The sequence below is a fragment of the Gavia stellata genome, chromosome 2 (genome assembly GCF_030936135.1).
Source record: "Gavia stellata isolate bGavSte3 chromosome 2, bGavSte3.hap2, whole genome shotgun sequence".
Taxonomy (NCBI): Eukaryota; Metazoa; Chordata; class Aves; order Gaviiformes; family Gaviidae; genus Gavia; species Gavia stellata.
Genome location: NC_082595.1, coordinates 108,519,999 through 108,547,992, shown reverse-complemented (window position 1 = coordinate 108,547,992; position 27,994 = coordinate 108,519,999). Strand labels below are relative to the sequence as shown.

The 27,994-nt window shown below is 46.4% G+C and overlaps 1 protein-coding gene across 1 annotated transcript; it reads right to left on the bottom strand.

Annotated features, from left to right (window-relative positions):
- Positions 1–731: 731 nt before the first annotated feature.
- Positions 732–27,994, bottom strand: TFAP2B (transcription factor AP-2 beta). The gene is given in 10 exon segments (XM_059834220.1): positions 732–1,032; positions 3,868–4,009; positions 6,518–6,636; positions 9,228–9,447; positions 17,540–17,600; positions 22,657–22,670; positions 22,673–22,816; positions 22,819–23,017; positions 23,019–23,111; positions 27,914–27,994. Coding segments are annotated over 10 exon segments (1,374 nt in total).

Sequence of the window (27,994 nt, the reverse complement as noted above, 5' to 3'; positions counted from 1 at the left end):
GCATCTAATGTTAAGAGGCTGCCATGAACGCAGCTCGAACTGGCTGGCGGGGATGACTTTGTGAGAGGTCTGCGCGCTTGCCTCCCCTCCTTTCCTAGTCTAGACAGAACCAGGGTGGTGAGATGAGATGGGAAGAGTTGGGGGGAATGAAGCGATGGGGTTGCTCAGAAAAGAACGCTCTGGAAGATCATTTTAGCTAGGGTGGAGACAGGACGTCGTTCAAAAATAAAATAAAAAAAAATAAAATAAAAATAATAGCAAGACAGACCGTGCAGCTCAAGAAATCAAAGTACTGACACCAAAAATGTTTCTCCGATTTCTTCCAATAAGTTATTCATTTCTTTCTTTTATTATTATTATTAATTATTATTATATTCCCCTCCCCCCCAATCATTATTTAAAAAATGTGAAAGAACAGAAGTGGGAAAAAAAATCCTGGTGGTTGTCTTCACATGTTCCTGGCAAGAGACTCTGAACCACTGGTCTTGCGCCATTGTGCTCCTCTGATCTTAAATTATTGTCTTTCTTTTATTATTATTATTATTATTTTTATTATTATTATTATTTTGTCCTACCTAATAGAATTCTTCCAAAGCCCAATCCAATATCTTTAAAGCTAAAATTAAGACGGTTTTGTTTTAAAAGATTATCTCTCTCTTTTCTCCTTTTATTTATTTAACTTTTTTCTTTTCCTTTCTTTCCTTTTTTTTTTTTCTCTCTCTCTCTCTCTCTCATTTTCTGTGTTTCTCTTCCTTGTCTCCAGTTTTACTACCTGGTCCTTCGCCAGATGTGTGCCTGTTAGCAGTGTTGTTGTTCAAGAACATCTTGTCCATGCCTTTGAGAGCTTCAGTCAGGTAGTTTTGAAGGGCCGTGAGGGCAGCGCAGATAGCAGGGGCCCCAAAGCCGTGAGTGATGAGGCTGAAGTGAGTCAAGCAGCTCTGAATGCCCGGTTCCAAAATAGGGGTGGGCCGGCTGTTTCCAATGGGCGTCCTGTCCTGGGCCAAGAGATCCGTAAATTCTTTACAAAGTTGCCTGCACGGAAGAGAGAAAGGCAAAGAGAGGACAAGAGAGAGAGAAAAGCGGTGGTTAGGCTCATCCCACACTTCTCCGAGACAACCAAGGTTGGAGGAAGGGGCAGGTTCAGGCCCAAGGTGATCCCAAGCCCCAGGATGGGACCTTTTTGCCACCTTCCTTTCCCCCAGCACTGCCTGGGGACTGGCCGTGGTGAGCCAGCAGCTCCCTGCTCAGGATGATGTTCTTCGGGAAAGAGGTTTCTGCAATTGCAGGATAAACACCAGGTTTGGAGATAAAAATCTCTCCCACAGCCACAAAGATGCTTGTGGGAGGTTTAGAGTGGATATTAGGAAAAAAGTCTTCACTGAAAGGGTTGTCAGACACTGGAACAGGCTACCCGGGGAGGTGGTGGAGTCACCATCCCTGGAGGTATTTACAAGACGTGTGGATGAGGTGCTTAGGGACATGGTTTAGTGGTGGACTTGGCAGGGTTAGGTTAACGGTTGGACTTGATGATCTTAAAGGTCTTTTCCAACCTAAACAATTCCATGATTCTGAAGCACTGTGAAAAACCCAGCCCTGCTTGGTGGCTGTAGAAATAACCAGGCTGAAAGGGAGATGGGCCATGGGTCTGCCAGCCACCCATCTCCCTGCAAGCCTGACCCTGGCTCCAAGCAGCTCCCACCAATGCTGTTTCTGGAGGAAAGCACAACCGTGCACTGAGAGCTACTGCGTGGCACAGTGACATGGCGCGGGGAAGGGCCAAACTGGAGCCTCCTCTGAGACTGCTCAGGCTGGGCCACCTCATCAAGACAGATCAGGACTTTGGGACTCCATGGTGGCTTAGTCATCGCACGAGGAGCAAAGCTAGCGCTTCCTATTTTATTTCCTATTTTATTTTGGGGGTTGGCATCCCAATTAATACATCAGCGTTGACATCTGGCTCTTGCTTCTTTGCCCACGCCTTTGAAAAATGGGATTTGATTTTTATAATTAATTTCCCACACACACGCGCTTTCTTTTGCATTGCTCTGGTCCAAAAGACCTTCATGTCAACAGGTGCCCGGGTGACGTAGAAACCCTGGGGGCTGGTGGGGTTCCCAAAGGAATAGTTTCTTTGAGACAGATGCCTACCCAGGGACTGGAGAAAAGAAGGCCAGGATTAAAAAAAAAAAAAAAGAAAAGAAAAAAAAAAAAGAAAGAAAAAAAGAAACCCTTAAAAAGGGCGTTCTGCTCTCATCCTCTGAATTTCTCTGAAATTCCCGGTGGGTTAAAGGTTTCAGAGGGTGGGAAAAGATAAAGGTCTACTTCTATGTGTATTATCCATTAAGAAAGTGCAAGAGAGGAAACTTTGAATTTGGAGAACAAACAGTAATGAGTCCAACATTTTACATCTTCAAAGAGCAAAGCAGGGTCTGCGAGCAATTAAAGTTCTGGGACATTAATATCTTCTGACCCTGCGGAAAAGGGCAATCAAATTCCAATCACGTCTAAAAAACATCTGGACAAATTTGAGCAAATGATTTTTCAACCCTCCATATATTTCTTTAAATTACACTGTCATCGGAGGCAAGCCACGTCTCAGAGCATGAAATAAATGAGAGCTGCTTGGGCTGGGGTTTTTTTCTTTCCTTTTCTTTCCCTTTTTTTGCCGGACAGACGGAGAGGTGTGGAGACACACAGCACCCACTGCCGAAGACCCGAGCAAACTATGAAGCACCCAGTTAGCAACCTGGGAGGCACAGGCAAGTGTAAATCATCCAATACAGCACATCCACAGGGAAAGCCCCAAGGGAGAGAGATGGGTCGGGGGGACCAATCCCAGGATCATGAGCAGTACATGGCGGGGAGGGTTTCTTTTTTTGGTTTCTTTTTTTTTTGTTTTAGTCTTTTTTCCCTTTTCCCTTTTTTCTCCTTTTTTCCTCCTTTTTTCCTCCTTTTTTTCCTCCTTTTTTCTCCTTTTTTCCTCCTTTTTTCCCCTTTTTCCTTCTTTTTTCCTCCTTTTTTCCTTCTTTTTTCCCCTTTTCCCTCCTTTTTTCCCCTTTTCCCTCCTTTTTTCCCCTTTTCCCTCCTTTTTTCTCCTTTTTTCTCCTTTTTCCCCCTTTCCCTCCTTTTTTCTCCTCTTTTCTCCTATTTTCCCCTTTTCCCTCCTTTTTTCCCTTTTTTCTCCTTTTTTCCCCTTTTCCCTCCTTTTTTTCCCTTTTTTCTCCTTTTTTCCCCTTTTTCCTCCTTTTTTTCCTTTTTTCTCCTTTTTTCCCCTTTTCCCTCCTTTTTTCCCTTTTTTCTCCTTTTTTCCCCTTTTCCCTCTTTTTTTCCCTTTTTTCTCCTTTTTTCCCCTTTTCCCTCCTTTTTTCCCTTTTTTCTTTTTTTTCCCTTTTTCACCTTTTTTTCCCCTTTTTTCCCCGGTTTTTTTTCTGTTGTTTTTTTTTTTTTTTTTTTTTTTAATTAAACCATAGTGGAAAAGACATAGCAATTCGGTAGCGGACAAACAGGTGTGTGCGAGTAGCAGGAGGGACAGACAGACATGCTGTGAAAGCCAAACATAGATTTTTTTGGTCCCCTTTCCATAAAGATTTTTGAACCGGGGGTGGCTTGGCAGCGATACACGGTAGCTAGGGGACAGTCGCCTACATCCTCTATAGGGACAGCGCGCGTTGGCGGAAACCCCACCGCAGAGGGAGGCGGAGGCTATAGGGTCTGCCCTGCCCGTAGGGCCATAGGAGCATCCTTCCTCCCCGCGGGGCCGGTGTAGTTTGGGGACTGGAAGCTCCGTTTGCTTTCCAAACGAGCTCAGAGGAAGGGTTTAAGGAGGGGGAGGATTTCCAGGGAGGGGTTAAACAACTTCGCACTCACTTTGTAGCAAGCAGCATGTTTTTCCTGGAGTGGAGGTCGCTGGGGTCGGTGTGCTGTCTGTTCAGGTACTCAGAAACAGCTTTGGCTGGGAACTCCGTTTCGCAGATGTACCCAAAATCCCGAGCTAAATGAACGGCCTCACCTGGAGGGAAGGAGAGGGGCATTAGCACCTCCGGGCACCGCCGGCCCCGGGCTGGGCTGGTCCACCCGCCGGGGCACCGGGCTGCTGCCCGGGGAGAGAGCCGCTCGGCCGGGCCGGGGTCAGAAACCATCCCCTGCACCTTAGGGACAGGCTCCAGGTATCTGTTGGCCCTCCGCAAGCCCTGTTTTGGGGGCAGAAGTAAGTCGATGGGACAGGATTTCAGCTGATGAGGTTTGGGTTTGCTATAAGGCGGTGGTACGTACCCGTGCTGCTGGTTGTGCAGAACCGTGGGAGAAGTACACACAGATACACACATTACATACACACACACACACTTTCAGATGAAGTGAGCCAAAAAAAAAAAGCCAGGGGAAACGTAAACCCCGAAAGACAGACAGCTCCAAACTTCCTTTAGAGCAAAGAAACCATTCCTGCTTCGCTACACCAGAACACCGTCCAAACTGTTCCAGATGTGGACATAAAGTTAATGTCAATTCTTTGCGGGACATTATAGACACACTTGTTTATACACACACACGGAGCACCTGCATCATTAGCACGATTATCGCCACATCTGTAAAATGATGGAGAGAACTGCGGTTCGTCCGATGGAAATTACTGATCTGCTTGCTTAACTGACCGTCACGCAACAAGAACTCCTCCTCTCTGCCCGGTGGAAGGCTAGCAACCAACGGCAACCTTTTCTGTGAAAAATAGCAATTATTCTAAGTCTAATTGTCACTTTTCCTGCCTGCCCGGTTTCAGGTTTCTTGCCTCCAGAGATTCGTGTCATCCAACTCCTACTGATGTACTTTATGCCACAAGAAGAAGACAGTAGCTGAAGAAAGGAGAAAAAGAGGAGGGGGGGGAAAAAAAACCCCTCCGACTCTAGGGGGATTCCACCAGATTATAGCTCAGCCCCTCTAGAATAAAGCATTAAACCCTTTAAAGCACCGCCTGAGGGAGCAGGGGGAAGATTTCCAACACGCAAAACAGATATGGCTAATAACTCCAGGCCCACATTCTTTTTAAGGCTCAGGAGTTGCTTTCCAACGTCATCTTCTGCTTTCCAAGGCTTCTCGCTAATCACCCGACCGCTTAATGAGAGCGAGGGCAGCCGGCGGAGCCCGGGGAGCCCCCGCCGCGCCCACCCCGCGCCGGGCAGGGTCCCCCCGGGCAGCGCCGGGGTAATCCCGGCCGGAGCGTGGCTGCTCCGGGCGATACCGTAGCAGCGAGGCTAAAGCCTGGCTGGTGGCGGGGAAAAAAAAGATAAACCTGCAGCTTCTTGCAAAAGGAGGGAGCTCTCGGGAGGTAAACCCTGGGTTTGTAAGGAAAGCAGGGGAGAGGAGGGGATGGTACGCCTTACCACCCACTCGGCGTAGGTTTTAGCATCACCATACAACCGCACAGGGTTTTCAACCTCAAGCCAGCCTCGGGGTGGGGCTGATTTTGCCACATCTCCTATAGCGCGACCCTATATCGGTAACCTAGGCCGTGCTTTGCGCACTCGGCGTAACCTATACGCGGGATGTGAGGAGCCCCTGTCTCTCAGCCCCCGTCTTTTTGCCAGCCTGCCTTCAGCTCCGCAAGCTGCAAGGGCTTATCGCTCCCCTAACTTAGTCAAAAGAGTTGAAAAGTGAGTATCTAGTACAAATGTTTATGCATGCTTACATGCAGAAGAGATAAGTGGATTATTTATACGCCTCTCGGTGTGTATGTGTAATGTAGATACATATAATTCATAATTGCATCCAGACTATTCCGGTTATGCTTTTTGGAGAAGATCCAACTTCTCTTAGCATAAACACGCACGTATCCTAAACATATTAGTGGCTCTAAATTTTCCTTTTCCATACAGTAACAATCAATCAAAGAAACACGCCGAGCACCGAAATGACGTTAGTTGACTTGAAATGAGGTGAAACTTCAGCCTCCCCCCCTCTCCCTCCTCGGGAATAGCTTATCTCTTTGTTCAGTTCCAGCCACTTTAAGGTAAACCGGGCTCTGCCACTCTTCAATTCCTCGGATTTCTTTAAGAAATTAAAAAAAAAAAAAAAAAATAAGAAAAATAATAAAAAAAAAAATCTGTCTTATTTTTCCTCACTGAGCTCTGGAGGAGCGAATTAGCGGGAGGATGGAGGAGACGTGGGGTCGGAGAGCACAGGCTGGAAATGAATAGCAATGAGGAAAGGGGCTGACCTGCAGAGTCACACACGTATACACACACATACACACGTATACACACACATACACACGTATACACACACATATATACCCGCAGACACTCTTGCCAGCCAGAGGAATCAATGACCCTCCGGGCAGCGACTTCATTTTCGGGGCTGGGCTCCTTAACCATGCTGGTAGTCGTGCTAACCCGCCCTGAATTTCACCTCCGCAAGGTTTTCCCACCTGATCCCGAAAGTTTGGGGAGTATTTTTGGTTCGTACAGTGTCAGAGAGGAGTTGAGAGCAGGCAGGGGTGCGAAGGGAGCTGCGAGCCCCGGCTTACCTTCCACCAGGGAGGTGAGTAAAGTGACATTTGCGGCCTTGCGCCTGCCAGCTGGTAAATTCAAACCGATTTTTTCTAGCCTTTCTCGCAAAGATCTCCCCCCGTTTTTCGATTTGGCTCTAGAATTGCAAAGAAATTAACATCGTGGTTAACCCCGCGGTGTTCCTGGAAGAAACGTTTACTCTGTGCAGTCAGTGGAGCCTGGGGGGGGTGTGTGTGTGTCACTCGATGTGAAGGACTTTGGGGGTGTTGTTTTCTGCTCGGCTTTGCTGAGATTTGCTTAATTTCTTTCTGGGATGGGAGTGGGGATGAGCCCGCTTTTCTCCCTGTTTTACCCAGGGAAATCAAATAATGCCATACAGCAATAATTAACGGACAGGGTTCTGATCCAGAGAGCAAACGGGTTCCTGCTGTATGACACCAACTCGCATTAAGGTGGAGTGAGGAGAAAGGTAGAGGAGGAGAATTAAATCCTCAGCTATTCCAGGAAAAAGCCGGAACGGGAAGAAGAACGAGGGGGGGGAAAGAAAAAAAAAATCTGAAAGGCTCGAAGCGAGAATGTGTGTGGCCGTGGATGAATAGAAAAAGAAGAAAATATTTATTAAACCATTTCGTGCGTGTGTGTGAGCGTGTTTTTGTGTGGAAAGGCGATGCTGAGAGGCAGAGCTCACCTGAAGGCAGGGTGCCTTATACAAGGGGAACTCATTGCCTGAAGGGAGATTGGAATATCTGTCGGAGGTTACTGATAAGGACAATGAAAGGATGAGCGAGCGATAGGTGGGAAATACAGAGCTATTGTTCGGACGCCTATACATATGTAACCCCCCAGGGGCGAAATCTTGCCACCTGCGAAATCAGGGAGAGTTTTGGCACTTAAGATCAGAGTCTGTCCCAAATATCTCTCAGTTCTTACTTAAAATTTGTTTAAGAATTAGCAGTCACACTTAGGGGAAGGAAACCAGAAACGACAGAGAAGCCAGACTGGCTTCCCACTATTTTATATCAAAGCAAATAGGGCTGGATGGCAGAATTGCAAGAGAGCAGCTTTCTATATTTCATCTGCTCTGAACCAAAAGCTTGTCTAAAATTTAGATTCAAGATAGGAACTGAAGTCAGCAGCAGCCAATGATTACGGCTTGGGCCATCTCCAGAAGTCCACTGAAGTTCAATAATGATGTTTCTTTACCCTGATAATTATATTTTGTGCAGTGCATCTCTCAGATGTTCTCCCTGCTCCATTTGTAGTTGTTCAGAATGAGCAGGCAGGTTAGCATCTGTAAGTAAAAATCTCTGCTGCTCTCACTGGCAAGGATCACAGCTAAACATTGATTACAGACATTCACGTGGAGCAGCATCTATTTTAGGAGACCCTAATTCTCACGTGTATTTTTGGGTGACTGACTGCATGCAGCAGGACTTTTCCCCTCCTCTCCAGACACGGATCTGGAGCCCCTGACATCACCACAGAGTTTTTTGCATGGGGAAAAAAAAAAAAAAAAACCCAAACAACTTCACTTTAAAACACCTCAGAGTCAACATTGCCCAATTGCTGCTACAGGAGTTGGCAAGGTATTTCCTCCTCTAAGATTAGCAACTTTCAAACATGATCTGAAATTTATTCAGGGCCAAATTCATTGAATTTGTTTCTGTCTCGAAGTTATGCTTTCTCTTCCAGTCTTGCGTATAGCTCACATGTAGAAAATGAAGTCTTATCCCCTCTCAGCTTTCCATTGGCTTGAGGGAACTGGTACCTCATACCATATCATGACTTCTTCCCTGTTCTGACTGAAGACAGAGCCTTAGCTCACCTTTCTTACAGACAAGTCCTACTGACAATTCACAGTCCTTCAGTCACTGGCAAGAAGATAAAGGCCTTTCTCCCTCTTAGTCTTTCCAACTGATGACCTCAGAGCTTAAATTCTTGTTGCACCATCTCTTGCTTGATATGATGGAGTGGCAGCCAGGCCTCCTCACTCCTCTTTTTCCTCAGTATCAATAATGCCAACTATTTTGAGGTCTTCAGCAAAATCCACCAGGACACTAGTGGGTGGTTTGCACAAATGTTAAACAGCAAAGGCCTCAAGACCAACTGCGAGTAATTCCTCTAGTGACCTTCTCTAGATGAAGCACTAAGTTTCTGGCTTTCAGAGCTACCTGTCAATGGCTTTTCTTCAGCCAGGTACTTACCTACCTTACAGGTTGCCTATTAATCCCCTGCCAATTTCAATAATGTCTTGTGTGACACTGTGTTAATTGTCTTATCGTTATTGTTGTATAGAGGAAGTCTCGTGGATTTATCTAGGAAATCCCTAGAAATACATCAGATCCTGAAATACATCCAGTTCATCCTGCAACATCTAACTGCAACTTGCCCATCATGGCATTTTATTTTGTCCGTTTTCTAAGAGAGAGGTGCGAGGAGGAGAAGCGCGTGCATGTACAAGAGTGAAAAAAATTCTTGTCTCAGTTCCTTCATTTTGAGATGCTTTGATCGAAACTGCACAAGGCCAAATCTTTCCCTAGGCTCCATACGTTCACCTCAATGTCTGAATACAGCGTATTTTCCCCTTACCCTGAATGTTACACACCCATGCTATGACAGTAAGATCAACGCGTATTTGCCATCATCTTTCCCGTTGACCCAATACTTCTGGTACATGCATGGATGCCCACACATGGGCATGTTCACGCACTCGCCCCAGCCTCTTACCTTCGAAGTACTCCTCCTAGGAGGGATGCATTCAGACACTCGGGAGGAGAAAGGCGCCTTTGAACTTCTCCCACAGTTACTTTATACTTTGAAGTTGAACTAAGCAAAGACAAGCGGCCAGGTACAGAGCAAAACACCTCTCCGGTATTGACTGAAATTCCACCCAGGAAGCCATCTTTATTCATCATCAAAGAAGTAACGGATTTTGGAGGAACCGGAACTGGCGAAAGAAAAGGGGAAGAGGGGAGAGAGAAACCGTCATGCCACGAAAGAGTACAGGATAACCACAGTCTCTCTGACATGCACAGAACAGCAAAATGAAAGGGAATCTGGAATCTCTGGCTACCTCCAGCAACCTAAAGGGTGCTGCTCCCCCAACCTCTAGGAAACTGCTCCATGAATGATGGATGGAGAGAAGGGTGGTGCAGTGCAGCCTCTGTGCAGGCTTTGATCATTGGGAAATAAAATACATATTGGCAAGCACCTGGCAACTTTCGGGTTTGAGCCTGTGTCTCACCCAGAGCCCCCCGATGCCTTTTGTACAACGGACAGCGCCTTTCTGGAGGGGAAAAAAAAAAAAAAAGGACAATTTACTTTTTTTTGGCTAATGTTTCCATCCCCGCTAAGCTGAGCCAGGAATAAACCCACTAGACGAAGGGAGTTGCTGTCTTAAATAAGTATCAAGGCTGGAGGATACGGCAAGCAGAAGACAGCTCTGTTATTGCTTTGTGGTTTTATTAAGTCTGGTTTATGAAATAAAATGAGTCTTTTCCTTTAGAAAAATGAAGGCCAGGAAAAAAAGAAGAAAAAAAAAAAACTGGTCTAACCATGGCGTTCACCACCTTGATGCTATTGGGCTGTCTGTGAAGCAGTGGGAACTCTCCCACCCCTAAATAAAGCTGATCTAGTTACTGTAACACATATTTAAAGGTAGTTATGGGGCAAAGAATCAAAACAAAACAATAAAGCGAAACTGAACAAAATAAAGGCATGTTATTCCGTCCACGGGAAAACGAAATATTTCTTTCCTCTGAGAAACTAGTGAGGTTATTTTAAGAGTAACCGAGGGGATTATAACGAACAAATTCCTATAATAGCAACCAGACACACTCAGAAATCATCAACAACAACAACAACAACAAAAAGGCTGAACTAAAAATGAGAGCAATTCCCCCGCGACGTGAATTTTGTTTACAAATGAACTGAAATAGCTCCCTCATAATTGTGTGTAAGTGTCGTGATTTACAGCAGGTGCTCTCCTCAATCAGCCACCCCCTTTAATTCATAGGGAGCCTCGCTGCATTTTCCCAGTTGTTTCATTTCTGCAAGTAATTGATAACAAACCGTACTTAAGGTATGTTTTATGCAGGAGTTAATAAGAGCTGACAGCTGCTACTGCTGCTTCCTCTCGGAATCGCGGCAACACGCCTTTCCTTATAGAAAATATACTCCGAAACTGGCTGGGGGTAGAGGCCGGGCATGTTTCAGAGAAGACTAATTGATTACACACCCTCGTCGAGCAGATACTACTGCACAGGCTCCCATTTCCACTCAATCAATTGCCAAACCAATCCGGCAAATAATAGGGTTCTATTATGCACATATGCCAGCTATTTAGGTAGTTATAATACATGTCAGTTAAGTCATAAAACCCCTGTTTATTTGCAACATATCTGGAGAATCAAACCATTAGGGTTGAGGGGATATTTAAGTCGTCTGGAGCTGCTAAACAATAAGATCGGGTATCCTAATATATTACCAAGTGCTAACTACTGGGCAATTGCCAATTTTATAACCTCAGTGTATGGAATAGACACAACCGTGTTTCACTGTTTTTATTACAGATCATTTCCTACTCCCAGACCAGACCCCCACAATAAAAGCTCTATAACAGCTAAAAACCAAAAGGCATGTCGATTTTAGATATACATATTGCTTCATATGCCTTGTATATAGTCTCCAGTATAAACAAATTATTTTGAGTGGCTTTACTCCAGGGAATCGGAAAGTGAAATGGATTCCTATTTCTCTATTATTTTTAGTTGGGCACTTTATGCAGCTCATAAAGGCGGTTTCAAATAGTTTGAGAACGGCTCAGAAACAGTTATAAAAGAGTTAGAGGCCCGCTCCTGCTTTCCTTGCTATTAATAGGATTTTTGCCATTGATTCTATAGGAAGGGACTCGTCCGGGCTGTCAGAGGCAGTGCTGGCAGAGAAAAAAAAGTCTCTCTCTCCTCCCCTTATACACAGATATATCACTTATTTAAAGCACGCTCTTCTGCAACGTCATTCGAGTCAGGCATCAAGAAGAAGTTAAAAAAAAAAAAAAAAAGAGTTAGATTAAAGCGGTGCCACCAGACAGATTGTCATGACTGGCTTTTTTTTTTTTCCTCGGACAAACAGACGGGCTCAGCGGTTCGAGTACACCTTTACAGCGGCTATATTTAGTGACCAGTTTATCAGGTCACTGTCCAGTGAACTGAGAAATTAAACAAGAGGCAGCAATTCCATGAACATCTGATCTTAGTCCAAGCTCACTTAAAGACAGAGGGACCCGTGCAGTGCTTAAACGTGCCTCACCCCTCTCGCTGTGGCCTTTTGGAGCGCTCATTACATTAGTTAACCTTTGAAATATGGACTTTCACGTGCTCGGTATTTTTTTTTTCCCTTGCAAATGGCTTTGGGGAAGCAGGCTGGCTCCCTTCCCTGCTGTGCTGAGAGCTCCTCAGCTTTTCTTCCTACCTCTGCCTCCCCGAAAAGGACCGTCTGAACATACCCATCGGTGGGAGCCTAAGAACTCGAAACTCATTGCAGAGGCTTACCAGGCGGTGTAAGCATATCTATCGCAATTTCATAGCTTCAGAGAGCTGTATTCTATCTAGGCTCTATATCTTCTGTAAATTACCTAATGCTGCCTCAAAAAAGTGTTTGCCATGGAATGAATTATCTCTATCTATATCATATCTATATGTTTATCGTGGCTATAGCTTTTCAGCTGTAGCCCAGGCATTACCAGAGATAATATAACGTGGAGGTTGTAGTGGGTGAAGAGAGACACCCGTCCGTGTGTGCAGCTGCATGTGTCAAATCCCTGCCTGTATGTAAATAAACTGTAAGGCGCAGTATATTTTTAGTCGATGTCAACTTCCCCAGTTGGTATGGGGTTGCCATAACTGCTGGAATAATACAGAACAGCACACGCGGATATACGCAGCGTCCCCACCAATTCTGCTTTAACTTTATCCCATTTAGTCCTTGTTATCCCAGCAGAAACTGTTCGATTTTCTTTCCCTCCCAAACTCCATTTGCTGTGTGTATGTGAGCACTCACAGACACATAATTCCCCCTCCCGAAATCTCTGCCTTCTTTCTTTCTCTCTCCCTCTCTCCTTTCTCTCTCTTTTCTCTCCTTTCCCCTTTTCTATCCCTTTCTCTTTCTTTCTCTCTCTTTTCTCTCTTTTTTCTCTCCTTTCTCCTTTTTTATCCCTCTTTCTGTCTTGCTCTCTTTCTTTTCTCTCTCTTTTTCTCTCCTTTCTTCTTTTCTGTCCCTTTCTCTTTCTTTCTCTCTCCCTCTCTCCTTTCTCTTTTTTCTCTCCATTCTCCTTTTCTATCCCTTTATCTCTCCTTCTGTTCTTTCTCTTTTTTCTACCTTCTCCTTTTCTATCCATTTCTCTCTTTATTTCTCTTATTTCTCTCTCCCTCTTTCTTTTCTCTCTCTTTTTTCTCTCCTTTCTCCTTTATTATCCCTTTCTCTCGTTCTTTCTCTTTCTTTCTTTCTTTCTTTCTCTCTCTCTCTCTTTCTTCTCCTGTGTTACTTCCAGCCTCTTTGTCATGTCTCCCCCTTCCATTTCTCTTCTGCTTATCAATAAACCGGGAGAGCAACAGTAGCCGCTTGATTTGTTAGTAATTATAAGCATACTGTTCCTGCAAACGGGATCTCTAGATGAGTGAGATCGCTTTAAAACGACAGCAGGAAATGGTGGGGAAATGGAGCATGGCGAAACTCAGCGTGAAGCTTTCAGTTCTTTACATGTTTACAATTTTCTGTGCATACATTAAGGCTTAGGGTTGGGGTGGGGTTTTTTCCTGGTGGTGGTGGTTCTCTGTTGGGTGGCTCTCCGCAAACGCGGGGAAGGGCGCACAACTGCACACGGACAAGGGGAAATGGCAATAAAAGGGCATTTCAGCAACACTAAAATAAACAAATAAATAGAATTATGTCCTGAAAATAGCTGAATAACGAGGCCCTAAGCTGTGGGTATCGCCGCAAGAACCCTGGTGGATAATATGATAGTCGATCAGTCAATCAATCAATTAATCAGAAGAAATATTTCTTGTATTTCTTACTAACAAACGTCACGGGCAAACTTATTACTAATCAGCTGTCAAACTGCCTTCAAATCTTTTTGGCTGCCTACTGAGCCTGAAATGAGTCAAAAGTTCTTTGTCCACTAAAACCCCAGGACTTTGTTGTCCCTGGTGATTTGGTCCAACTTGGTAGCCAAACCTAGAAAGTCCAGGGACAACCTCTTCCCCATTGCCACCGAAAGACCCCGGTTTTGTTTTAATTTTGATGAACAAATACAGAAAGTGTGGGTTCATGTCCCCTTCCCTCCTGTCCCCCTCGTCTCCTCCTCTTCCCCCCTCCCTCTCCTCCACCGCAGTCCCTTTCCTCTGAAAACCGGGGCTAAATTTCAAAGGGAAATGTATTGCCTGGAAATTGTTTTGCATTCAATTAAAGGGGATCGTAAGGTTCAGTGGGTAATCCAGGAAAAAGCACGAAACCGAGTGGCAGCGAGGGAACATCCCCGATTCCCAGCTCTATCGCCTGAAAAGCTGAGGCCGGAGCGGTTTTCAGTTAATCATTTATCCGGATCCTTCAGGAAGGGGTGGGGAGGAATCTTATGCTGTACCAGCAAGAGTTAAAAAAAAAAAAAAAAAAGTTAAGACACCTCCTTTCGTGTGTTTCTTTAAAATAATACGAACACCAGAGCGTGTTTGCAAGGAGAGAATGAATTAAGGTGTCACGGTTGAAATGGCCTTTCCAGCTAAATCAGATGGGAGCGATCGTCAGATGGACGATCGTCAGAACCAGCTGCAAGTAAATAAATAACATCAGGATACTTTTAAGGTCACTGACCGTGCCCCAGAGCCACAAAAAATTAACTGGGGACTCGGGCCACCCGATTTTGCAAGAGGACAACTTCTTTGGCCATAGACCAAATCTCAGCCGAGCAGCTGACAAGGGGACCTGGCACACGGAAACCTTCCCTTCATCTCAGCAGAAATCGAGGGAAAGGCCTCAAAACGAGCAGCCGGTAAGCTCTTAAAGCCGAGTTAAATCTGGTATTAATGCTCTCGGTGATTATTATCATCTTGATGATTTATCCGACTCCCTCCCTCCCACTTCCACCACCCAAATCTTAATGGAACTGGGAGTTAACGATGATTTTTTAATGTCTCGTTGGATTTTTAGACTGTTAATGTACCGCATCCTTCTCATTATTAGTTTATTGATTGTTCATTGACCAGCCCCCTTCAAATCGTATTAACCACCCTCTGCCAGCTTAGATTAGGAGAGTTTAAAAAGCACCTTTCATTATTTCCCCGCCACCACCACAGTAGAGTTCAGGCTTGGTAGCTTAATGCTCGCTCTAATGGGGCAGCTAAGAGACGAGGGGCCACGGTCCCTGCCTATTGCATTAATAGCTCAAAGGGGGCTAATACAGAAAATTAGCCTTAAACGAGCTCTGGAGATCTCCAAATGAAAGAGCCATTTATCACGCTGGCTACCTTCACTCCACTCGTTTGCTCTCTCTACTGGGAACAACTCATTTCCTCTTAACTAAATTACTTCAGAAATGTCAAGTAAGCTCAGATAGCAAACACAACAAGAGGCTGTGTATATGTAACCTATTGTGCGGGATCGATACGCGAGATAAATCGATGGCCGTGTATGAATCCCTATATAATTTCCTTAATATTTTTGGCAATCCTTTTGCATAGGCAGGTAATTCCCTCTGCAGGCCGGGAAGACCATAAGGAAACAGACACAGTCTGGATGATATCACGAAGTTTAGACTTCAAGTCCACATCAACCATTGTAATGAAAGCGTTTTAGGCACTAAACTGGGTTTTGGTGAATTAAACCCCCTCCAACCCTCGCCTGGCAAATATATATCAGGGGGAGCGCTCCACTGCACAAAAATCAGTCAATACCTACCTACCTGTCTGTCTGTCCGTCTATCCCATCCGTCTGCAATAACGACTTAGAGAGTGTAAATAACTTATTCTTACTTCAAAGTACATCCTCACAGCTACAAACGGCAGGGAACAAAGTGAAAATGATACTGAACCCTCTCTGTGGTCCTCCTTCTCTCGTCCTGATTAAATATTGTCTGCCACAAATGTGATCTACTATTTATCACCCATTTCTCTTCCTCCGCACCCAGGAAACTCGCTCTGCAAAAAGAAACTGAGCTCACAATATTCCTTCATGCTGGGAAGTTTATAAGAGCTCAGCCTTACTTCTAAGGAAGCAAATACTCCTGGAGAGGCTCTAAACCAGCTGCAGCCGAAATCTCAGGATCTTTTTTAGTACCCTAATTTCCCAAGTGCATATGTATCCTGATCATCATGGAGAAACTCGGAATATCTCTTCTTAAGGCTGCAAATAAGCAGATGTCACCCACCCCCCAGGTGGGACTGTGGCTTTTGGGGGGGCAGCTGCTCGACCTGGGACTGTTGCCATGGCCGGACACAACCAGCACACCTAAATCTCTGCTCACTACAGATAATTATTCGCATTTTAGTGCTATTCGCTATCTAACCGTCACCTGAAGGAGGGCGAGACACGGGCGGGGGGTGGGGGGGTAAAAAAGAGTATTTGGGACTGGGCGAGCAACAGAGGAGCGTTCTGCGAACAAACCCAGTGCGAAAGGCGAGGAGGGAGCAGCAACGTTAGAGAGAAACCTCGCGGCCGCAAATCAAGCACCAATTAATCAAATACAGCCCAGAGGAACCACCGCGCCTGAGGTGCCCGGGGGGGGCGGGAGGGGGGAGAGTGCCAAAGTAGGGGAAAAATACACCCAGAAGCCATCAGGTTACAGACCCTGAGCACAAACCCTACTAAACGTTCAAGCGGACCTAAACCAGGCGAAACAACTTGGGGGTTGTGTTGTCTGGGGTTTTTTTTAACAGGTAAATAATTTTCTCTTTTCTCAAAACCACCTTCGGCTTTTCAACCGGTGGTCATAAACGGTGCTGCCAAACGCTCTTCAAGTTTTCGTCTGTCCTCCCTCCACCAACTAGAACTCGATCGTGTAAGTGTGTATGTGCGAGAGAGGCTGTACATGAGGCTTTAAATTAAAAAAACAATAAATACAGGGAAGGACCTCATGCTGCCTTGAACACATTTTAAATAAACACCCTCCCTGTTATTCAGCTTTACGTTCTAGAAGACCATCTCTATTAAAGCATTTGTGCGCATTTGACAAATAATAAAGTCCTGGAGATAAGTGTTGTTGATAGTAAGCATAAGGGACAGCATTTCTAAGCCTCGTCTCTGGTACTTAAAATTGAATCTAGAAATAGAAACTCCTTAGATAATTAAAGATAGCTTTCCCTGCATTTGCAGCGTGTGATCTGTTTAATGTCTATCAGCATAACACAACACTAATCGCCAAGCATCTTCGAGTGACTGTCAGAGAAATGTAAAAAAATTAAGCAGCTGCAATACGCCCGAAATGAGTTATTGTAATTACATTTAATTAGTTTAATTAGTTAATTATTTTGCTTACAGCTGTACGAGAGACTGCAAACATTTGTTAATATCACATTCCCTTTAACAGTATGGGGTGATTCTGCAGTTACACTAAATCATGTGCGCATATGTAGAAAGATGTAAAAAATGGGCATGGGGCAGGGGGGATTCTTGGGGGAAGGAGGTCGGGGCTGCCTCTCCAGAGGCATTTCTTCCTCTCCCCTCCACGTTTGAGCCGCCTGGGAGACGCTTTTAAGCCCAACAGGGAATCACCCCCCTTCCCCCGGTAAAAGGGTCCCCATCGAGGGCTGCGGGGGGAGCTGCGTTTGGGTGCTCCCTTTGAGAGCTTTGGTGTGACTGAAGCCTTTGAAGGAGGGGGGGGTACCAACTTCTCCTTTCCCCTTCACTCTCCCTGCCCAGCCCATCGACTGCTCGCCTCGCTGCCATGTGCGCCTGCTTCCCGGCTGGATTAGTCGCCCCAAAGTAAAAATAGATCATGAAGATATTGCTACACAGTAAAAGTTTGTCTAGCTTGTTGGAATAATCCATACCTTTTTTAATGACAGACTGGTCCAATAAGTTCATACCGCTGTTATTGGCATCTTCAACTGACTGTGGATATAAAAACATCACTATTCAAATTGACTGGATATTAAAGAATCGCGTACATAAATCATGTCATTCCAAACTGGGGTTTCTCTTATTTCCATTTATATTAATTCACTAGGGGAGGAGGGATTTTTTTATTATTATTATTGTTATTATTATTCCCCCAAATCGACAAGGAAATGAAATCCTTACAAATTATATCGTTTTCTAATAAAAAAAGAGGTGTGAAGCATATGGGGTGCAATACTGGTTTTGTTATCTTATAAAACATAGATATCACATAGATTTCTTCGCATTCGATAAAGCTTTATATTTCTTTTTTGAAAATCTGGCAATTTGGCAACATCTGCACCATCTATCGCATGACATAAATGAACACGATGAAGGACAACTTAAATTCTCCTTCCCCTTTCCTCCCCCTCCTCCCCCTGGGTTTTGGGTTTTTTTTTTTTTTTTGGGGGGGGTGTGTTTGTTTATTTGTCTAACCCTGCTACATCTTAATAATTCAAGGGCCATTTACTTTTTATATAGAATAGTTTACATTATGGACTTTTAATTAAAGCCGGAGCGATTGGGAGCGCAGCGCCCAGATCGCACAGGGCACAAGCAGAGATTTACAGCTCCCGAGCTTGCTCCCACGTCCCGAATTAGTGGGGACGGGGAGGGGGGAGCCTTACCTTAGCAAAACCACGAACTATTAAATCGATTGCCTAGGAAAAAAGGCTCGCGGTCTCCTTTCCAAAGCTTTTTTTCCCCGTTTCCCCCCCCTTTCTTTCCAGCCTGCTTAGGAGCCCACCTGTTATTACCGTGGCATTAACTTCTCTAGCAGGGGGGAGAACAAAGACAGGCACAGAGGACGGAGCAAATGTTGGGGTTCGTTGCTCAACAGGAAGGTGGGCTATCCAAAAACCAACCAAAAATGACCGCTGAAGCTGCGGTCGGCACGGCAAAATCATCTCCCGAAGAGAAGAGATGGAGATGTCGTAAGGGGAATTTATTGCAGAATTAGGACAGGTTCCGGTTTAGGGTAAATTCGGGGTTTCAGAGAAAGGGGAGGACCTCCGGGGTTCTGGGGTTTATTATTTTCTTTTTCCCGTTATTCTTTAGGGTTTGGGGTTTTCCGGGTTATTGCATATTTGGGGAGTTGTCACATTTTTCCCCTGATAAGAAAACCACCTTTACAGCAAAGCAATGATTTTCTTCCCTATTATTTTAACTTCATCTTTGCTACACGCAGAGATTGCTCTTATCCGGCCCCAGCCCTTATCTCCGGCTCTCCCTCTGCTCAGCAGAGACGTTGAAGATGGAATACGATTCAGGAGAAAATTACATTTCCCAAAAAATGTGCCGGAACAACGTTTTCTAGGAGATTTTTTTCCTCGGCTCCCCACTCAACCGAGGGCACAGACACACAGACGGCGGTTCCTTGGGCTGTGCGCTTGTGCCTGGCTGGGGCTCTCTCCCATAATCAATAGGCTACATACCTAAAGGGCACAAAATAAAATTACAAAGGCTTCCCTCCTTTCCCCGAGCAGCTCCCAAAGAGGGATGAGGAGCAGATCCTGCAGCCTGCCGGAGTGCATCCCGGTGCTCCTCCCCGGCGCAGAACTGGAGGTAAATAACGAAACGCCATCTTTCCCTTTCTCTTTTTATTTCCCCTCCTTATCTCACCTTATCTCTGGAGCCGACGGCTGCGCACGGGCTTTATGCGTGTGCGTGCACTCCGCTCGCTCCATCAGCAACGTGGGTTAGTTGTTGTAGTTAATGAGAAGACTCCTGTCTGATTTTCTATCTAATTACGCCCTCCTGCTGGGTTTTTGTACAGGATATTCGCTCAGCATGCTGGCAGTTAATAGTCACAGAGAGGATCGTAAAGATTTAATTAGGACTGCATGCGGAAACGTGGAAAAACAACTCAGACTTTTAATTACTAGACTTCTTTAGTTAAAAGTGATACCAGGGGTTACTTTAGAAGAGACTTGGGTGTTTTGGTGCAACTTAACTTTCCGTGGCTCTAGCTAGCACGTAGGAGAGGGGACGGCAGCGTGAGGGAGGAGGAGGAGGAGGAGGAGTAGAGGTGTGTGTGCAGGGAGGGGAAAGGTGATGAGTTTCCAGATATACTTAGAAAATCTAGAGAGGAAGGTTCCCCTCCCTCCCCTCCTCCACCAATCTGATAGCACGGAGCTTCCTGCACACCGTGTACATCCACCTTCTTCAAGAGCTGGGGACAGAGCCCAGAGAAAACCCTAAACCCCCATCTTTTTGTTTTCCTTTAAGGAGTCTAAAGAATCTGGGTTTCCCCCTGTATATTTTCTTTATCGTATCTTTTACTAATAAACCCCTACTTTTGCCTAGCCGTGGGAAAAAAAAACACAACCAAGCCCACAACCCCAAACTGGGTGTTTCTCAGAGTCCCTATTAGATGATGCAAATTTGTTTTCAATAAGTAGGTCTTGGCTTCCCTGTCTGAGGGCTGTAAATCGCAGATTGAAAATTCCCCTCGAAAGGGGCAGCAATCGCAAGACAATTCGTCCTGTTTACAATAACAGAGCGCTCTCGTGTTACAATCACTTAATTCTACCCCTGGCCAATGGTTCACACATGGTCTGGGTTTGGTGTTTATAAAAGAACCCCTGCTCCTTTCTGTCACGCACTCTCTGCCTCCTTCTCCCTTGTCAGCCCAACCCATTCTCATGGCACGGCTTTGATCAGACATGCACAAGCTGAAGCAAAGAGACACGTCTTTATCCGACTATATACCTAGGTATCGGCTCAACTTTTTGGATTACTAAAAAAGAAAAAAAAAAAGCAAAAGAAAACCAACCCAACTATTTGAGAGCCTTGCTGGAAATTCTCTCTGGTGTTCGTGGATAAGAAGTGTATGTCGCCTAAACAGGAATCCCTGTAGCTAGAACGGATTCCTTGAATCTAGAAGAAATCCGTATTAAAAATCAGGGTGGAAAACTGCCCAACTTCATCTGCCACTAGTGGGGGGGGACGAGAACAGAAAATGCTGAAGGGTAGGAGCGAGTGCTGGGCTGCTTTCCCTCCCGCCTGTGCTAACTTGCAGTTGGACACTTCTCCCTTCACGTGTTTCTCCTTGGGACACCCTCCTCTCCCTCGCCCCCTCCTCCCCCAGCCCGAGACCAAACTTGTGGATCTAAAGGGCCTGTTTCATTTCCCGCGGCCTCAGCACCCCGAAACAAGCACCCCAGCCCTGCTGACCCACAGCCTCGTCCGGCCCCATGCCGGCCCCGGCCCCGGCCCCATCCCGGGCCCGCCCGGGTGAGCGGGTCGCGGGTGGCCGTGGGGCGCCCCGCAGCACTCGGAGCCGTCGGGGGGACGCACTTCCCGCGAGTGCTGTGCCCTGCCCGCAGAAGGGATGTTTTATTGGGAAAGGGAGGAAGAGCTGCGTTATTTGAGCTGAGCAGGACTTTTCCTTCCTTCTCTCTTTCTTTTTTCTTTCTCTTTCTTTCTCTCTTTTCTTCTTTCTTTCTTTCCTTCTTTCCCTCCCTTCTTTCTCTGTCTTTTCTTCTTTTTCTTTCTCCCTCCTTTGGCTCTTTCTCCCTTTTCTCTTCTCCATTTTTTTTTCTCTCTTTCCCTTTCCTTCCCTCTCTTTCTCACAAGAGCACGACAATTACCGGCTTTTCTTTGGGGAAAGTGTAAATATCAAAGCACAACCAGTACTTAACCTCTCTGGGCTGCAGAGGGAAAGCAGGAGAGCGAGCCCCTTTCGGCAATCACAGAGGTAAAAACTCGCAAGCCGGTTCCTCGGAGCCGGGAATGCGAGCTGAGACCTGGCCCGTGGGGGCCAGGGGCTGCCCCCGGCTCTCCAAACCAGTTTGGAAACGCGCAGAAACCAGCCACTGAGCTGGGAGGCAGGAGCAAAGGCAACCAGAACCTTTCTGCTTCTAAAGCAACTGGCCCCGGCGAAGCTCGGGGTTTGCCCCTGGAGCCCAGCACAAGCTTCCCACCAGTGCAACCCAGTCCCCCCGCTTCTCTGCCGCTGGTTCCTGTAACGTTCGGCAGGATCCTTTTTCACGGATGGTTTTTTTTTCCTTCTCATCCTCCTCTTTCCTCATTTCCTTCCCCCTTTCTGTAACTTTGAAGTCCGTATCTCATCCAGTGGCCCGTATCTTTATTTATCCAAGTCTCAATATATATATAAAATTATAGATATGATATACAAATTTGGACAAAAAAAAAAAAAAAAAGGAATAGAGGGGAACCCCCAAACCCCGACAAGTAAAGCCTAATTTAAGACCTGGTCCCTGGAGGCTCCAGCCTCCGGCTCGGGGGTCCCCAGGGGTTGGCCGTGCCCTGCTCCAGCAAGGTGCAAAGCACCCAGCACCGAAGCTGTTAAGGGCCTTTCTGGTTTTAGGAGATAACACGTGATGATGAGTTTCGCGTGGGATGGGAGAAGGCTGGGAAATACCGTGCTTTGAGCCCGGTGAAACTCCTTTGTTACCCCAGAAAGGGAATAAAACTCTTGAAAACCAGTGCTACCTTACCAACTATACTTAAAAAAAACCTCAACCCAGGGAGGGGGGGTGGCTTGTTCCTGATCACCGGTTATTGCTTTTGGTTTGGATTTTGTTTAATATTTTCCCTCCCTTACGGATGAAAAAATGTAGTAATTTGACAGTTTCATCAAAATCCTTGAAGTGCAGGAAATTGGTCAGGCGGGGGGGGGGGGGCGGTGAGATTGCATGGGAAATATCTGGAATTTGAAAAGCCAGGTTTAAACTCCGCCAGCTTTTTGAAACACGTGGAATATTGAGAGCAGTGTGTCTGCCTTTCCCCTGCACTCTGCTGCCTGGCCGTGCAGGGGAGGCTTTGCGAAGCGCAGCCTGGGCGTGCCAGCCGCGAAATAAATTCTTTTTCACAAGAAAAAGGAAAAGAAAAAAGAAAAGGCGAGGGAGGAGGCGGGGAGGGGGGAATCACGGTTATAATCCCAGCGCAGAAAAAGGATGGCAACCCGCACCACCATTGCTGAGCCTTTCTAGCCGAGGGCTGGGGGCTCCAGCCTTGCCCAGGAGGGAGAAGCGCGGTGCCTTACCTGGACCTCCTCCATCCCGGGTGCCCGATGCCGTGCAGGGAAAGGCTGTCCCCCATGCCGGAGTCAAGGCCATGGTGAGCTGAGTGCAGGAGGACGTCTGGCCTCCTGACCGAGTGGTAGTCCCGCCGGGGGTCCAGTCCCGAGAGCTGGGGCAGGGCGGCCGAGGCTGTGGCAGCAGCGACCCGGCTTCTGATCCCACCTCTTGCCTCTGCCTCTGTCCCCAGGGGTGCTGCTGGGGCTGATGCAAGGGGTTTAGGGAGTAGGGGTCATTGACATGGGAGTAAGGGTCCTGGCTTTGGTGGTAAGGAAGAGGCTGGTAGGGGGGTGGGAAATAAGGCGGCTGGAAATCCGAGGATGGGGTTGTGAGAGAGCGGAGGAGCGCTGGAGTAGGGTCCCTGGGAGACGGATAGCTGGGACAGCCTGGAACTGTGGCTGGGCACTCCATCATGCCGGTCCTGCAAGCGGAATGAAAGCAAAACAACAACAACAAAAAGCACCTTTTAAAAAAATAAATAAGTAAAGGACAAGGAGCACAACCCCCAAATGAAATAAAAACGTAACCAGCTGTGAACTAGGGTTCAGATGGGCCCCCGCCCCCCGTTAGAAACGTCCCAGCGTGCCGCACCCGGATCGTGTCTATTCCCAGTAACGATCGAGAAGGGGAAGGGGTGGGGGGGAGTGAGGGAGAAATGCTAAATGTCATAATTAAAAATGTAGGACTTGTGCTCCATATGCGTGCATGATCTGTGACTTCGGTCCAGTAATGCGCTTCCCCCTCCAGCAGCCCCCCCCAAATAAACCCAAAGGTTAAAAAAGAAATCATAATAATAACAAAAAGAACCCCCAAACCACGCATGTCTCCAAGTAACCCACCCCTTGTCCTGCCTCAAGTTTCCAAACATCTGTTTATTCCCTTTGCTGAAGTCCTGAAACTCAAAATCACCGACACGTCTTCACGTGGAAAAGACCAAAAGCAAAGTTGCACTTCTCGGAGGACCCCCGAGGTAAGAAGCTGTCCGAGAAAGGGCTTGAAAAAAAACCCCAAAACAAAACAGAAATCACGGGGGCTCTTTGTATAAAGAGAGTCCACCCCTAAAAAAAAAAAAAAAAAAAGGAAAAAATTTAAAAAAAGCAAATGAAGTAAAAATGAAACATCGGTATTGAACAAATCCAGTCGCTGTGATTTCTGCAGCAACTTCCAGTGCCTTTTGTCTCCTTTTCCAATATAATATTCCGGAGAATGGGGTGGGGGTTAATTGTAATGAAAAGTCTTTGGGGTGTGGGGGGGACGGGGGGGGGGGGGAGTCTGCGGAGGCTTCGGAGAAAAGGTGGGAGAGGAGTTTTGTCCAACTCCATCGCGCTGAAGCTGCGAGGCTCAAAGTAAACAAGAAAAATAGCTATTCCACAAAGTGGAGCTCAAAACCCCACAAGCAATGGCACACATGGCTGGGGGGGGGGGGGGGGGAAGAAAGGAAAAAAGTTTATTTTTTTCCCCTGCTCTCCCCCCCAAACTCCCCTAGCTCAAATCGAGAACACACAATGCAAAAAGGGAGAAGCAGCTGCAAGCCTCCTCCAATTATTGTGTTAAATTACCAAGCCAAAGGCGTTTAAAAAGAGAGAGAGAGGGAGAGAGAGAGACAACAGATCGAGAGAGAGAGAGAGAACATGCAATTCTAGTACAACATGGATCCAAAACTCACCATGGCGGAATAGGTGTGGACTAACATCTGGAAATAAAAAAAGTCTTGTAATAGCTAAAAATAAAATAATGGTGATAATACTGATAATTGGAGGGAAAAATATCAAGGAGATCTGCACAGGGACGTGTTGGACACAGGAGAACAGCTTGAGATATTTCGAAGTCTATCCATCAAAAAAAAAAAAAAAAAGAGAAACAACAACAAAAAAAGACCAATGCCCCCAAAAACCGAGCCTGGAAACCTCTATCTACATATATGATTTACCCCTCCCTCGCTGGTTTTTTTTTCCCCCTTTTTTTTTTTCTCTTTTTTTTTTTTCCCCCCCTTTGAGCTCCCAAATACAATCCTCTTCAACCCAAGGCTAGGCTCGACTGCTCCGCTACCCCTTCCTCCCTTTCCTTCTCTACAACCGCCTCATAATAATTGATATTCATGACTATTAATATTACACGACTACTTTAAAGGGAGAATGCAGGACCAAATGGAGCGTGAAGCTGGCAGCCAGCTCGAGAGCTCCCCTACTATTGTAAATGACGTTCATTCAGTGGAGAATTACTCGATGTAATCAGACGAGGGGGGGCTGGCAGAGGCAGAGCCTGGGGGAGAGGGAGAGGGGGGAAAAAGTTGAGCAAGGAAGAGGCAGAACTTCAATTAACTCGAGCGGAGGAAGATGCGGCAAGCAGACACTGCTGAGCTGGGGCAAGGAAGTGAGCTGAAGCAGTGCTAGAGGCGAAGGAGAAGAAACCCCCCATATTTCCTATTTTTTCCTTTTTTTTTACATTTAATTATACATTCCTAATACGAGGAATTGATTGCCTTCGGTGCTTTTGTTCTTGTAGGTTGTTTCTTTTAAACAAATAATGAGGAAAAAGAGGCTTTTCTAATCCTTTTTTTTTTTTTTTTTTTTAAAGAAATGGAAGAAGAAATGCGCAGTCACTATACTATATGGTCTATTACAGGGGAGATTAAGCCCTCCTGGTGCATGGTACAGATCGTATTTATTCGCAATACGCAAATAAATACTTGAATCTGCCTTAAGTTGGGCTCCACTTTTTTTCTGAATCCCGTTCCTCCCGCCCGATATGAAAGTAAAAAATGATATATACATGCACATATATATCCCGATTTTCACCCAAATGTAAAATGTATGCAGTGTATTTTAAAGGATAGTAAATTTATGGTTTCGAGGCAAAGCCAGGGGCGATATAAAACCTTTTTGATGTTGCAGGAACCCGTTCAACTGGACTGTCTGCCATTTCTGTTAAAGTTCAACTTACGTTCCTTCCTAAATAGACTCACACTTCCCAGAGCAGCCCCCCCGCACACACACACACACACTTTTGTTTTAAGAACAGATTCAGCTGAAGTGGCTTGAGACGCCCCTACCACCACCGTGTTGTTAATTATAAGTGGGAAAGAAGAGAGAGAAACATTTTTTGGTGGTTTTTTTTTTTTTTTTTTAAAGATCGATCTAGAGGGCTTTGGGCTCTTAAAAACCAAGTAGTCAACAGCGGTATTTTTTTTTTTTTTTTTTTTTGAAGGCTACACGTTACAAAATGACTTGGAGCCGCACCCCCCAAGTTAGGGTATGCCCTACCCGCAGCCAAATCCCACCCAACCGCTCCCCCCAAACCCGCTTCTCTCCCACGCAATCTCCCACGAGTGTCCGTAAAATACACAGCGGCTTAAAAATCCCCTTCAAAAGGAGGGTGGGGGGGAAAAAAAAAAAAAAAAAAATCCCCGACCTCGCTGCCCGGGGAGAGGGGATGTTTTGTCGCCTGCTGCTGCGGCAGAGACAATGGCCGGGCTGTGCCGGGGGACGGGGAGGGAAAAGCGGCTGGGGATGGCCGGCGGGACCCCCCCTCCCTCCCACCCCCCCGCCGGGCTCTGCTCATTCTGCATATGCCGGGCTTTGCCGCTTGATAATCAGCCTGACGGCAGCTTTTGGAGCGGAGCCGTTTCTCCGGGGCGGCCGGACACCCTCCCCGCGCCCCTCCGCCCCGTCCTTTCTCCGGCCCCAGAAGCCGGAGCTGCGCCCTCCCTCTGCCTCTTCCTCCGCTTCCTCGGGAGTTTCCCCGCTGTTCAGCTCCAACGCGCTCCCGAAGGGGAGAGCTGCGGCCGGTGCGCGGGGCCGGGACCGGGGCGGCCCCGACGGCGCTTCCCGGGGTGCGCTCCCGGCCCCTGCCCGGTACCCGGCCCCTGCCCGGCCCCGGTACCCGGTACCCAGCCCCTGCCCGCCCCACGGTACCGGGTACCCAGCCCCTGCCCGGCCCACGGTACCGGGTACCCAGCCCCTGCCCGGCCCACGGTACCGGGTACCCAGCCCCTGCCTGGCCCCCGGTAGCCGGTACCCAGCCCCTGCCCGGCCCCGGTACCCGGTACCCGGCCCCTGCCCGGCCCCCGGTACCCGGTACCCGGTACCCGGCCCTTGCCCGGCCGCCTCCCCAGAGCGCAGCCCCCGCGCTGGAACTGGCAGATTGCGCCCTTTTAAAAATCTTACACCCCCCCCCCCCCCGCCCAGCTATCCCCGTGCAAATGCCTCCCCCAAATGCCAAACATAAAAATAATACTAAAAAAATGACAATGAAACTATAATCCTGCAGAGCGCCCTTCCTTACACATCTTTTTTTTTTTTTTCCCCGTTTCGGAGCAAATCCAGCGCGCTGCTTAACTTACAAGAAATGCATTCGCGGAGCCCGTTTGGGAAAGATCCGTGTGAGGAAACCGTGAGAAATTAAGAAAGGTTTCAGGGGGTTTGCGCTGTGATTTATTTTTTCCCCCCCCCCCCCCTCTCTTGGTCTGCTTTCTGACCTCGAAAATAACGAGGAGCTCTGAATAAAGCACCCAACTTTTCGTGTCCCGCGGACTATGCGGAGCTGCCTTTGAATGTATCTGTTCGGGTGTGTGTACTCACATACGTGCAAGAATGTATGTGCCGCTTAATTAATGCGAGTATATGTATACGTTCACATCTTCTCTATTGGTATATAGGTATAAAAAGTCGTAAGGAACGTATCCGATTGCGAAAACAAGAAAAAGGGAAAAAAAAAAAATCCAAATTCAGGTTGAGCTTAGCTTGGAATTGCAAAATAAAAAATAAAAGATAGAAAGAAAAGACAGAAATGTATGCACTCCCTCAACACCAGATTGCGTTTCTCTTCTATTTTCAGCTTTTTTTCTCTCGACATTTGTCCATATTTAATCGAATGATATTTAATTCGAGGTCTAAACAATCAAACTCTTGCCTTTAAGTTGCCTCATTCCAACCCCAGATCAGTTCTTTGATGTCTTAAATCGCATCAAACAGCTTTTCCATGAAAAAAAAAAAAGTTTAAGACTTGCATGCTGAATACAAATATGCAAATAAATAAGCATTTAAGCATTTACTCTTGGTTTCCCGTCTCTATACTTGTGTGTGTTGGTGTATGCATCTCTATATCTGCCTATATGTATATGTAGAGCTATATATGTATGATATAGTCATGCCTGTATCGATATACTAGATGTATATTTAAATATACATATAGTCCTCGCTCAGATGCATATTATATACTCACCTCGTAGATATCTTCATACTTGACATTTTCAACCAGTTTCCAGAGCATGATGGCAGGCTGTTCTCTAGGAGGTGAGTGCAT